Source organism: Salminus brasiliensis, chromosome 17, assembly GCF_030463535.1.
Source record: "Salminus brasiliensis chromosome 17, fSalBra1.hap2, whole genome shotgun sequence".
NCBI lineage: Eukaryota > Metazoa > Chordata > Actinopteri > Characiformes > Bryconidae > Salminus > Salminus brasiliensis.
Window position 1 is genome coordinate 4,101,914 of NC_132894.1, and position 14,540 is coordinate 4,116,453.

At 42.6% G+C, this 14,540-nt stretch overlaps 1 protein-coding gene across 1 annotated transcript in view; it reads right to left on the bottom strand.

Annotated features, from left to right (window-relative positions):
* kdm4b (lysine (K)-specific demethylase 4B) overlaps positions 1-12,899 on the bottom strand; it is a 38,662-nt gene extending 25,763 nt beyond the window's left edge. The window contains exons 1-5 of the mRNA XM_072659778.1: positions 12,797-12,899; positions 8,788-9,112; positions 6,983-7,158; positions 6,564-6,678; positions 4,074-4,267 (exon numbers count right to left, since the gene is read on the bottom strand). Coding sequence (XP_072515879.1) covers positions 4,074-4,267; positions 6,564-6,678; positions 6,983-7,158; positions 8,788-9,093 — 791 coding nt within the window. The 5' untranslated portion in view covers positions 9,094-9,112; positions 12,797-12,899. The remainder of the gene's footprint in view (positions 1-4,073; positions 4,268-6,563; positions 6,679-6,982; positions 7,159-8,787; positions 9,113-12,796) is intronic.
* Between the last annotated feature and the right edge of the window lie 1,641 nt (positions 12,900-14,540).

Here is a 14,540-nt window from a genome sequence, read left to right on the forward strand (position 1 = left end):
ACTGATTTATTTCCTTAGTCCACTAATCACTGCTTGGCAACCGTTGCTATCTGCTGTTACCTCAATCACGCTTTCAAATTTTTAGCAGAGAGAGAGAGAGAGAGAGAGAGAGAGAGAGAGAGAGAGAGAGAGAGAGAGAGAGAGAGGAGAGAGAGAGAGAGAGAGCGCAAAGAAAAGACGAGAGACAGAGAGAGCAAAAGAAAGCAGGAAGAAAGGAGCGCGAGAGCAGAAGTGAAAGTATAGAGGGGTGTACCAGAGCCCCCATGAGGCCGACGCGTTTATCTAAACCCTTTCAGCAGAACAGAATACAACCACCTGCCCCCTCTCCCTCTCCCTCTCCCTCTCCCTCTCTCTCTCTCTCTCTCTCTCTCTCTCTAAACTTCAGTTAAACTCCATTTAAGGCTGTTCTTTCATCAGCAGCCACTTCATAGAACATAGATGAGAGAGGAAACACGAGAGAGAGAGAGAGCGACAGACAGAGAGCGAGCGCGAGACAGACAGAGAGAGTGAGATGCATAAACTGGAGTATAAAAGCAGCATCACTAACTTACACACACCTTAATCAATAATAGCAGGGAGGGTCTGGCCAGATTGAAGAAAGGGTGAGAGAGAGAATGTGTGTGAGAGCAGCTGTGAGAGGAGGAGGAGGAGGAGGAGGAGGAGGGCTTTATGAGGATGAATGAGTCTCTAGAAGAAAACAGGAGCTTTTTGTTTGTTCGTTTTATGCATTTGGAAACTGCAGCTGCTCATCACTTCACGCCTCCAGACGAATCCACAACAGAAACTCTCCAAAACTGCCCGGAATAAAACCCCTGAACTTCTACAGCTTCATCTTCTCCTGTAAAGTCGCAGCTCAAGTCTCAAGCAGGCCGCCGTCCTTCCTTCTTTAAAAAAAAAAAAAAAATCTGCATTATGCGAGAATTTGTACTGTACTTTGGCTCCTGGGCTCCCCCTACAGTCTTTTACAGCACTGCTGTAAACACAAATCACGCTTTGAGCGCCCTCTCATGGACAGCTGTATGCATGCATGCATTTGTGGACACGTCGAGAGCTCCAGAAGCAGCATCTAAAGGTTGATCTAAAGGTTGATCTAAAGGAGATCAGGCCTTTTCACACTAGCGTTCCTTTTCCGACCCAGGGCCGCGTTCTCAGAGAGGTCAGTGCATATGGTCAAGCGACGGCGCTGCTCCAGGTGTGGAAGCTATCCAATGCCGTGTGTACTGGTGTAGCATCAACACGACCCTGCAGCTGCTAATTTATCCATCGAAGATTTAAAACCAACTTCACACAAACACCATGCACATCTGTAGGATTCCTCACAGTGCAGTAGCACCACCTAGTGGCCACTGGCCGCACCCTTTCCAGCCATAGTTCCTCCTCTGAACTTCAGGCTGTAGCTGGGGTAGGGCAGACGTCGAGCACACTGGTATACCAAGTACTGCAGATTACATTTCCATTACAAACTCTCCTACAGCTGCAACTCATGGCTGTCTCTCTGCTTTAGTGTTCTAGGTTTGTGAAGGATCGTGGGTGACTGAAGATCTTGAAGGAGGCACCACTCAAGCCCTTCACTTTCTCAGAATCGATCCCCCCCCCCCCCCAAACGCGATTCTCGGCTGTATTCGAAAAAAACCTAGGAAACCGAACAGACGTCAGTGATGCAACAAGCGAGAAACGCAGTGCTCCTCACCTGAAGCCCAGGCTTTATAAATAAGACAGGCTACAGGGTGCTGCTGGAGAGCGAGACACATCGCGCAACATGGAAAAACATTTGAATGATGGAAAGTAAAACCACATTGAGACGTTACAGTGCCCTTATGTGGCAGTCGGATGAAGTGCACAAGGTTTAATATTGGGGTTGTTTGAGTTACATTAAGAAAACAGCAGGAGCTGAACGAGTGCTGGATTTAGATTGCAGTAGTAGTACAAAATAAAATATAATAAATAAGGAATTCAGTATATTCATTATTTAAATTCAGTATATAATTTCCCTCCTGGGCTCAATAAATTGAAGTATTTCTGACTGAAGTCCTCAATCATTTTCTGTCTGCTAGGTTTTAATTAGATAAAAATTATGTTTTATACACAATAGTTATATCCATATTTATACAACATGGATTTCATTACTACAAACTAGACACCAGATCATATTTTTAGACTGTTCATTTTTTGAGAAAAGCATAAACGTATTAAAAGATCAAATATTAATTATAATTTTTTTCCTTTTTACGGTCATTTTCATTGCGTTACATCAGACCAAGACTCAAAATTCATCAGTTTAAAGCTCCCTGAAGTCCAGGGACACGTCCAGAACCCCTAAACGTTACTGCTTTTTCCCCTACTGCCCCTCCTCCTCCCCTCCGTGACCCGGACACTACAGGAGGAGACGAAAGAAACGAATTAAAAAAACACATCACTGCAATAACCGCCCTCAAAACATCTGCAAGAAGTACAGTCAGGTCCTACTGTTCACTGAACCTCTGCCACAAGCTCTGTTCCTCTCCTCAACTTCTCAAAGTCCTTCCAGGGTAGAAGAGTAGCAGTAGGAAGGGGCGGAGAGAACGGGAGTAGCAGCAAAAGTTTCTGGACACTTGCTGAAGCCTTCTTTGAAGTTGGCAGGACAGTCTAATCTGATCAATTGTAAACAATTTAACTTATAATTTCTAACTGTTCTGAGATCTTTTTGAAGCCCTTCCCAGACTCCTCTGCATCTCCACCCTTCTTTCTGAAGGCCTCGGAGAGCTTTCTGGATCTGGCCATGCTGGTGATCATCTTCACCACTCACTTCAACCACCAATCAAGAGCAGACCAGACTAAACGTCTGAGGTTTAAATAAGACTCCAGACTCCTCCAGAACCCCTGATCATCTGCAGCTGATGTTCTGCTCCTGGTTCTGATTCAGCACATTTGAAGGAGTACTCAAAATAAAAATGACATTTCTATTAATTCCATTTTATAAATGATGATTTAAAAGACATTTCTTATTATATCTCATATCTATTATGATTTTTATTATGATTTTTATTAATATTATTATTATTATTATTATTGTTCCTCCACATTACTGTATTTAAAATGTGATTATCACTTTTTAAATAGGAGCCATTCTACAGTAGATATTCCTTTCAATATAACTTTTTCTTGATGTTCGAGACAGGGGCAGTGGGTTCGATACCCGGGCTCAGCAAGCTGCCACTGTTGGGCCCTTGACCAAGGGCTTTCACCCTCTCTCTGCTCCCCGGGCGCATGTAGTTGGCTGCCCACTGCTCAGGGTGTTTGTGTGTGTGTGTGTGTGTGTTCACTACCACTGATGTGTAAAATGCGGAGGACACACTTAGTACAGTGACAAATACGTACACCGTTAACTTTTTTCCTTTACACATCTAAGAACAATGTTGTTTTTTTGTTTACTGCTGGGTTGCGTCTCCTGGACAGTTTCACAGGTTTTAGATCATCCTTTTACAAACTTCTCTGCTCCCAAACCAGCTTACTTTACTAAAAACAGTGACTCCAAACTTTTGAACAGTGGCGCTGTGGTCGTTGGAGTCTCTGGAGACTCAAACAATGAGGAAGCAGAGTCAGAGCCAATGTCAACAAAACAACAGTGTTAATTATGTCTGTTGGAGCTGCCCACGTGTGACCGTCTGCAGCTGTTCATCTCAGACTCATCCTGTTTGTCTCAGAAAAGAACAACAGAACTGACTACCCAGAATGCATCATTACGGTTTCTCAAATCAGATTTAACAGGCAGAGTGAGTCACCTTCTGTAAAACACAGCATGAAAGAGGGTCTCTGACCTATTGGTTACTACTACTACTGTGCCCCTGTGCTGGTGTCTGATTAGGTCAACAAAAATGAATAATTTTGATTAAAAAATTAAAAAATAAATAAATAAAATTTGATTTGATTCAGCTGGAAACAGACATCACAGAATTATCTACAGGTAGGGAGTGTAACTCACTTATACTTCACTGCAGTAAATACAAACACAGCCCAGAACTCTGCACTGTGCTTTAAAGCGTATGTATATCACGGAATATGTTGTGCATCAACAAACAAACAAAACAACTCACCAGGACTTGGGCTGGCCAAAGTGAAGGTAGTTGACGCTGTAGAGGTCCATGTCCTCGGTGTGCCAGGCGAAGGTGGTCTTCCACATGCCGAAGTACAGATAGGGTGTGTTAACGCCCTCGATGACGATGCCACACTCCTGCTCCACCATGTCAAGGAGTGTGTTCAAATGGCCAATGTTCCACTCCGTAATGTCCTGGCAACACACACACACACCAAACACACAGACAAGAAGTTACCACACACATTTAAAGGTCTCATTTAGAGAAATGCCCGCTTTGCCATCAGTGGCCGGAGACAGAGAGAGCATAATTGGCCGTGCTCTCTCCAGGTCGGTAGATGGCGCTTTCTCTCCTGATCACTCATCAGCTGGAAAAGAGGCGGTGGCTGGCTGTACATGTACACGAAGGAGACGTGTTAAGTCCTGACCCTCCTCCTAGTGGCGGGAGCATAAGCAGTACTAGGAGGAGCTACGAATGGTTAGGTGGTAGCACCAAACTGGGAGAAAAAGGGGGAAAAGCCTACAATTCTAAACGTACACATTTTGAAACACGCTTGTTTAGAGATAGTATGTCAGTATGGATGGGTAGCTGTGTGTTCCCTCATGTGATGTGGGAGAGGATGTTTGTTCATGAACACCAACAGCCTATCCTAAACTGTTCCCTCCTCCCGAACACGACACTATAGCATCACACTCGGTGCTGTGAAGGGTCCCTCCAAATAAGGAGGAGGGTATAAATTCAGGGTGTGCATCACAGCTCAGTGATGCTATAAAAATGTGTGTGTGTGTGATTGCAGCCAAGCACAACTGGCCATGCGCTCTCTCTCTGGGTGGGTAGATGGGTAGGTGGGCGCACTCTCCCTTCGCCACTCCCATTGTAATTCCAGCTTGCGCAGGGGTCTGCTGGTTGATGCCTCCATATGCAGTGGATGCACAGGTGGCAGTTCAAAAAGAGGCGGTGTCTGACTAATATCTATTGGAGGAGGCATGTGCTTGTCCTCACCCTCGTAGTATTGGAAGCACTGCAGGTGAGGGGGCGGGGTCCTAGTGAATGGGTGTGTTATATGGGGAGAAAATTGGGTGCTGAATTCATGCCTGTATAAATTAGGGGTGCAATTAACTCACTTGCCGTTTATTTGCCTAATTACACGAGAATGAGAATAACCACATATAATATTTTATTGATATGATATGAATGATATGGGAACCGGATATTTATCAGGTGTTTCCTCCATTCTGCTCAGAGCTGCACTTCCGTGGAGTGTCGCGGTTTAGTGTGCTGTGGTGATCGCTCGCTGTTGGAGGGTTTAAAGTTCCCTGTCCCTCCATTCTCATTATTTTGGGACAGCCCTTAATGCGACGAGCCCTCCATGTGAATACCAAACTGAGACGGAGTGGATGGGCAGAGTGAGTAGGGAGCAGATTGAACTGGTTGCCCAGTTGTTGTACTTTGCACCACTAGAGGTCATCATCATTACACTGATGCTGCTTTAGAGGACAGCAAAAGCCCTCAGTGAGAAGCTCAACTGCTTTGTTTACATAAAAAAAATTAAATTCAAGATATGAACTAAATATTAACATCAGGACAATGCAGGACAACATCACATTAATGTTAATTAACAGGATGACTAAGCTACCCAGGTCTGGCTCTCATATGTCTACAGATTTAAATGATATGTGTAGTTTAACTTATGGTGTAGAGTTTGTACTTATATATATATATCTCATAACATAGGTTATGACCACAGATATAATTAAAACTGCATGAATATATATATATATATATATATATATATATATATATATATATATATATATATATATATATATATATATATATATATATATATATATTTATTTATTTTTTTTTTTTTCATGCAGTTTTAATTATATCTGTGGTCATAACCTATGTTGTATATATTTACTTGTCTCAACAGCTTGTAGGATTAGGGGGAGGATTAGAGAGAGGGGTAATTGGGGTTCCAGTCCATTCCCTTCACCCATATTCTAACACACAGCTACCTCGCAAGCTCTTTACAGGGGTCGTCTGGTAGGCACCATTCGTCAGTATATAGCTGACTTAAGCCTATGACACCTCTGGAAGGCTCAACAGTAGACCCACTCCCCTCCAAGCTCACATTCTTACCATTATAACCAGCAATTTTTTATGAATTATAGAATTGCCTGATTAAAATGTACTATTTCACATCATTAGCAAATCTAAGCAATAAACTTTCCAACAGCCAAACGTCCTGACTAGAAGCACCAGCACTGGGATAGCTCCATCAAACGTGATCTCATGAGCATAACGTCACCAGCACACAATCAGTTATACAACTTCATTACTAGCATTTCGGACCGAACCATCCTCAACCATCCTCAACTATCCTCATAGTTGACAGAGAGCACCAGAGTCATCCTGGTGGGCACTTCTAGTGCCAACGGCACTCAGTTTCTCCTTTAAACCCATTGTTTGAGCTCCTTCACTGACCTTATCATAGAGGGATCCACTGATGTCAGCACCGTAGATCGGCGACACAAACGTCAGATTCTTCCAGTACTTTCTCTCCAGGTCATCGAAGTCTTTGTGCTGAGGAGTGCAGTACCTGCGCAGAAAGGGGAGGCAATTTTCTAGTCAACAAATATCTTCTACACCAGTGTGTCCATCATCCAGTCTTTCCAGAAGGAGATCAGGAGCTACACTTATGAACTACGGTTCTGTAAAACAAGTCTGTAGGGGTTTCGGAGCAGAGCTATGATGATAACGGGTCAATAGATTATTATAGATTCAATCCAGCGAAAACACAGAGGAACAGTCCTAGTCCTGGAGTACTCCGACGCTGGGACACTGCGAGAGCTGGGAGCCAGTATCTGTGTTCAGTGCAGAACCCTCACATCATGTAGACTCACTTTTTGCTGTTGGCCAGTTTTCTGTATTCTCCCACCGTCATGGACTTCTTCTGGATGTTGTACTGGGTGAAAAGGCCAGACTGGCCAGTGACCACCTGCATGATGGGGGCTGGAATCACCATCTCCTCAATCGTCTCATACGAACGCCTGGGCTTCCACTCTTTAGGAGGAATAACCTGGATGTTAAACAGAGTGAAGAAAGAAAGCTCACAGGAGATGACCAGAACTTCAGTCATCAAAATGCAACGTGCGATCAGCAGAACTCCAGCCCTCCTACAATTTCACCACATACCACCACGGACAGACTGAGAAACTCATTAGTGAAAGACTATGTCCAGGCAAAGAAACAGGACTATACATTCATATGTTCTAGTTTGGACTGTTGAGGACATTCGCTGGTCTGGTTAGCTGGCCCTCCGGTCAGTAAAGCAGCTTAACCGACCATGAAAACAAGTCTCTAAATACTGGTAAATATTTATGATTCCAATGTTTAAAGCATAGTTACTGTCCAGGTCAAGAAAGACATAGTAGTAGAGGGGGAAAAAGACGCCAAGAAGAAGAAGAGAGAATACAAGAAGAAAAGAAGAGATTAGAAATTGATAAGAAGAAAAAGAAGAAGACAAAACAGATAAGACGACATAAGAAGAATCAGAATTGATAAAATAAAAAAATAAAAATAAGATGTAATAAGACGGGAGATACAAAGAGATAAAACAACCAAAAGAAACAGATAAGGAGGTTAAAAGAAAAAAATAGAGAAACACACAAGAAGAATCAAGAAAAAAAGGAGATAAAAGATGAAGAAAATAAAAAATAGAGAAGAGATAAGAAAACATACAAAGAAACAGAATTGTTAAAAATAAAAAAGATCAGAAGAAATGATAAGATAAGCAGAGATAAGAAGAAACAGAAGACAAAAGAGATAAGAAGAATTTGAGAAGAAAACTGATAAAAAAAAGGAGAGAACAAACAGATGTGAAAAAGAGAAAACAAAAAACAGATGAGACAAGATAAAAAAAAAAAAGATTAATAGAAAATTTATAAAAAGGGGGAAAAAAAGAAGAGATGACTAAAACTGAAAAGATAAAAAGAAGAAAACAAACAGAAGAGATGAACAGATGAGAAGGATAATAAGAGATGAGAAACAAAAAAACAAAACAAAAAAGAAGTATTAATAAGACATGAGATAAAAAGATAACAGATATGAAGAATAGAGATATAAAGAAGATAAGAAGAATAGACAAAGAAAAGACAGAAGGAAAATATTTACATTATATTACAGAAGACATAAGAAGAGAAGAAGAATCAGAATCAATAAGACAAAAAGAAGAAACAGAAAACAAGAGATGAGAAGAATTAGAGATAAGAAGATAAAATATAAAAAAATAGGAAAAGATAAGAAGGGAAGAGATAAAAAGATTGAGAGAGAAACCAAAGAAGAGAAGAACAGATAAAATACAAGATATATATAAAAAAAAAAAGGATTAAAAGATGTAAAACAGATAAAGAGATCAGAAGAAACTAAAAAGAGATGAACAGATAAGAAGGATAATTAGAGATGAGAAACAGGAGAAGAGATGAAGAGAAGAAAAGATGAGGATTTAAAATAAAATAAAATAAATAAATAAATAAAAATAAAATAAGAAACAAAAGAGATGAAGGACACGGCACAGTTCAGCGCCTCCCTCTCTACAGCACCTGGACCAGCTTAATTTATTACTGAAAACCCTGAACTCTGCAGGTCTGTGGTTCTCCGGTACTGGAGAACGTAAATGTTTAACCCAGAGTAAAAATCAGGGTTATACCTTGGCCAAGCCGGCGCGGTGCGCTCCCTGGGCCTCCATGTACGTGATGTACTTCGCAAAGTCCTGGAACTCCTCCATGGTCGGCCGGAAAGTCATGATCTTGCAGGCCGAGTTCGCGGCTGGTGGAGGTGCAGGGGCTGGGGTCGCTTCTACGGCCGGTTCCTCAGGTGACTGTGGGCTGGGCTCCGGGGCCTCTGAAGTCGGGTCAGGAGCCAGGTCTTGTTCAGGCACCTCCTGTGGGCTCGAGTCGGGGTCTGGAGCTGAAGTTGAATCCATGGTTTCATCTGTGGAGTTTTCCACCGACATAAGTGCAGGTAGGCTAACGCTAAAGGGACAAAGAGGAGAGGCATTAATTTGGTAAATCAATGACATCATTTGGATTGATAAAACAACACACACCAAATCATGAGAGGACAAATAAATATATATATATATATATATATATATATATATATATATATATATATATATATATATATATATATACACACACACACGGGTCCTTCAAATACTGCTGATTTGCATTTTACAGAAAGTATTTTGATAGGGAAATGAGTCCTTTATTTATTTATTTAAATTGCTCACATTCAGGTCATTAACATTCACTTCTCCTTTTCTAGGTAGCTCACACCTCCCACTTCAGAGCAAAGAAGAAGAACCAGTCCAACACACCTTAGTTCCTGATAGATGCTGGATACAGTAAGAAGTTCCAATGCAGATCTACAAGTGAGTCAGTACTGACATCTGAGATCCGACACCTGATGAGTTTTGCTTTTATTTCTACCATATTTTATTTATTTTTTTAATAGCTTGTCATTCAGTGTGGTTTCAGGCTGCCCGTCTCACTTCAACAGTATTCAAACATATTCAAAGGAAACAGACATGTTATGACAGAGTACATGCTGTTACCGTGAAGCTGAGCAATCGCCTGCATAATCACATCAACAGTATATGTTTACCATGTTAAAGCTACTGTTATCTCGTTACTGGGCCCCTTTCTAGGTGCAGGCCTTAAGATTTAGCTATGCCTTAGTAGGCCTGCAAATACAGACTGCCTGATAGATAGACTACTAGACAGACAGCTAAATGGAGAGATTTATACAACAAACTGACGGATATATGAAGACAGACAGGGACAGGCTGCTAGACAGAAACACTGCTATACCGACAGGCCGATAAACAGCCTGCTTTACAGTCAGACAGGATGGCAGCTAGACAGCCTGCAATGCAGCCAGAACGCTATACAGCCAGACAGAGAGTCTGCTAGACAGACAGACAACCAGCCTGCTACATAGACAGACGGCCAGATAGACAGTCAGTCTGCCAACCAGCCAACTATACAGCCAGCCAACCAGCCAGCTATATAGACAGCCTGTCTGCCAGCCTGCCTGCTATATAGACAGCCAGCCTGCCTGCTATACAGACAGCCAGCCAGACAACCAGCCTGCTATACAGACAGCCAGCCAGACAACCAGCCTGCTATAGAGACAGCCTGTCTGCCAACCAGCCAGCCTACTATACAGACAGCCAACCAGCCAGCTATATAGACAGACAGTCAGTCAACCTGCCTGTTATAGACAGACAACCAGATAACCAGCCTGCTATACAGACAGCCTGTCTGCCTGCTATACAGACTGCCAGCCAGCCAAATATATAGACAGCCAGCCAGCCATACAGACTGCCAGCCAGCCAACTATATAGACAGACAGACAGCCAGCTATATAGACAGACAGCCAGTCAACCTGCCTGCTATTTAGACAGCCTGTCTGCCAACCAGCCTGCTATATAGACAGACAACCAGTCAACCTGCCAACTATATAGACAGACAACCAGTCAACCTGCCAACTATATAGACAGCCAACCAGTCAACCAGCTTGCTATACAGACTGCCAGCCTGCCAACCAGCCAGCTATACAGCCAACCAGCCTACTATACAGACTGCCAACCAGCCAGCCATATATACAGACAACCAGTCAACCTGCTACACAGACTGCCAACCAGCCTGCTACACAGACTGCCAGCCAGCCAAATACACAGACTGCCAGCCAGCCAACCAGCCAACTATATAGATAGACAGCCAGCCAGCTATATAGACAGACAACCAGTCAACCTGCCAACTATATAGACAGCCAACCAGTCAACCAGCTTGCTATACAGACTACCAGCCTGTCAACCAGCCAGCTATACAGACTGCCAGCCTGCCAACCATATAGACAGACAACCAGTCAACCTGCTACACAGACTGCCAACCAGCCAACTATATAGACAGCCTGCTATACAGACTGCCAGCCAGACAACCAGCCTGCTATATAGACTGCCTGTCTGCCAACCAGCCAGCTATATAGACAGCCAACCAGTCAACCAGCTTGCTATACAGACTGCCAGCCTGTCAACCAGCCAGCTATACAGCCAACCAGCCAGCTATATAGACAGACAACCAGTCAACCTGCCAACTATATAGACAGCCTGTCTGCCAACCAGCCAGCCATACAGCCAACCAGCCAGCCATATAGACAGACAACCAGTCAACCTGCCAACTATATAGACAGCCAACCAGTCAACCAGCTTGCTATACAGACTGCCAGCCTGCCAACCATATAGACAGACAACCAGTCAACCTGCTATACAGACTGCCAGCCTGCCAGCTATATAGACAGCCTGCTATACAGACTGCCAGCCAGACAACCAGCCAGATATACAGCCAACCAGCCAGCCATATAGACAGACAACCAGTCAACCTGCTATACAGACTGCCAGCCTGCCAGCTATATAGACAACCAACCAGACAGCCAACTTTATTAATCCCAGAGGTAAACTCATATTACACCAGAGACAGTGGACTCAGCAAAAACAGATAATTATATCTCAAAAATCTCTCAAGATTTTTAAAGACAATATAGCTAGACTTTAATGTTGATAAACTACAACAAACACATCACAAGTGAGAGATATGAACATGATATGGCATTAGCCAAAGTGTCCATTACTTTTATCTAAGGCTCTTTCGTTTTCATTTGCACACATTCACAAAACGGCCTCAAGCTCTCCCAATTTCCCTACGTACACAAAGCAGCGAGTGTGGGACAGGGGCCATGTGGGGCCATGTGGGGCCATTCGGGGCCCATTTGTATATCAGCTCAGCCAGGCAGCCTTACTTCCACCTGCAGGCTTGACAAGTTAGTTAGCTAGCTATATGGGTAGAAAACGACGATTTACTGCTTTAAAAATACCAAAAACTTGTTGATCCAACATTTTATGCCCGATTTCTGTGACTATATGCTGTTAAACTGCCTCGTTATTAGGATTAATGACACAAGCAGCCCTACAACAACAAAGGTAGCACGCTGATACCAATGATGCCCGATCCCGATCCGGAACGTATAAGTCCGCTCCGGGATTGTGATCCAACTGCCTGGGCAGCTCTGCTGCAGCAGAGCTGCCCAGGCAGTTGGATCACAATCCCGGAGCGGACTTCTACGTTCCGGATCGGGATCGGGCAAAAGTGGCTACTACGAAGCTAACCACCAGGTTTACGATGAATTTAGGATTTTAAAGCGTCACTTTTTGGATTTACAACCACTAACGACGTTTTAAGGGCTGTAAAACCCAGCATTTAACCCCAAAACGAGAGGCTGAGGGTCTGCGGGGAAGTGCCGGCGGATCGGCGAGGAAGCAGGAGAAGCTTTAAATGGCCTTTGTGCACGAAGCGAAGCTCGCGCCAGCAGTGCTGCTATTTAGGATGTAATCTTCCAGTCCGACACGGATTATTAAAGCACCGTCGTGCAAATCCTCGTAATTAAACCCCCGCCATCATTATACAGCCTGTTTGAACGGCATACGTGCCGTTTTTTTGACATTCACTCTTCCTGCCTGCTGCTGCCCTCCTCCATACACCGTACAGAAACTCAGTCAACAACATGTCCGACGACGGCAGTCTGCAAAACCCACCACAAAACCCACCTCAAACAAAAAGCTGGTCGCCCCCACGAGAAGCATGACGTGCATTTACCTCCTGCTTCGGTTTCTGCCGCTTCCTCAACCTTGTCCTTTCTGTAGTTTCTGGGTTTTCTTCGTTATTTGCAAATATGCTTAAAAAGATCGCTACGGCTACTCCTCCATGGCTGAACGCTGAAGGGGCAGTTGTCCCGCCCAATGCAGAGCAACGAGCCGTCTGATTGGTCGGAGCGAACGCGTAGAACGAGCAGAGCGCGATTGGATTGGCTCAGGCTGGTGACTAATGGATTAATGTGCCAATCGCGTTGCGCGTATTTTGTCCAGCGTAGATATCACGGAACGCACGTAAGGCCGAGCACGTCCGTGATGGAGATGAGGCTCTTCCGTTGTTGTTATGATAATGATGATGATGATGATGATGATGATGAAGATGAAGAACTATAATTAGTTATTATAATTTTTTTTATTAATTAAACATATATTTTATAAATTAATATATTTATTCATTTATATTTGACTTTACGTTTGTTTTACTTGTTTATTTACTCATTTTTCGATTTAAATGATACAATCCTCATTAAAAAAAACGTTTAAAAAATGCAAAAAAAGATCATAAGCTTTTAAAGATAATTAAATGTGAGAATGCACATTAATTAAAATGTGTACGATTGTTCTGGTGATGACTTATGATGAAGGTTATTATGCTAATGAGAACTGGTGTGATGAAATTGATAACTCCTGATGTCTGATAATGATCATAATAATCATACAGACACTAAACCAAACTTTTCCAGAGTGGACTTTATCATTATTATGGTGTTCTCGGTTTCATACAATGGCTTGTAAATGTTTGGGCACCTGTGTGTAGAAGTGTTAAGCGAGTAGACGAGGAACTGAATCTCCAAAAGATGAAGATGAAGAAACATTATTTTGGACATTTGAAGGGAAACTAGCTTTTTGTTTGGTAGTTGCTAATGTAATTAAGAAATGGCAATTAACAGGAACGGTGGGGGTCAAGTTCAGGTCTGGAGGGACTCCAAGAAAACGTCCCAAGAGAACTGCTGATAGGATTGCTAGAAAGGCAAATCAAACCCTGTTTAAGTACAAAAGACCTCCAGGAACATTTAGCGGACTGGTTGCACTGTGCAGGGACATCTACACAAATAAGATCATTGAGGCATCATGCTTTTCCTGCATTTTCACCAGAAATTTAAACCTCAAAAAGTTCCCAAATAAACATCTAAACAAACCGGCACATTTTGGAAATGGGTCCAAATAAAACAAAATAAAAAAATAAAAATAAAAAAAAATAAAAATGTAAACTGTTCAGTATGGGGTCAATTATTTTTGTGCTGCAGCCAGTGGCACACATAACAGTAGTGAAGAATGGACAGGACCCAGAAAGCATCTTAGATTGGAGGAGAGAATGTACAACTCCTTCATGCAGAAAGGCTTATAGTAAACCCAGCCCTACAATCTAACACACCTGGTCCAGGTAATGAAGGCCTTTGGGGACATCTGGTTATTAGTGCTGAGGCTGTTGGATTGAACCACAGACTGTAAGTAGTTTCCGAGCTGCTTGAGCTCCAGTAACAGGAATTTTGATAGGTAAGGTCATCATTTTTGTTACTAGGCATTTATTATATCTGTACTAGGTGAAACAAATTTAATTTATAATAAAGGAATTTTAGACACCTTTATAAATGTAGAACTCTACAACTGCAATGCTCATTTAGATATGTTTTTTTGTATTTCAGGAATTATTTAACTTTCTATAAATTGTTCAAGATCAATTAGGA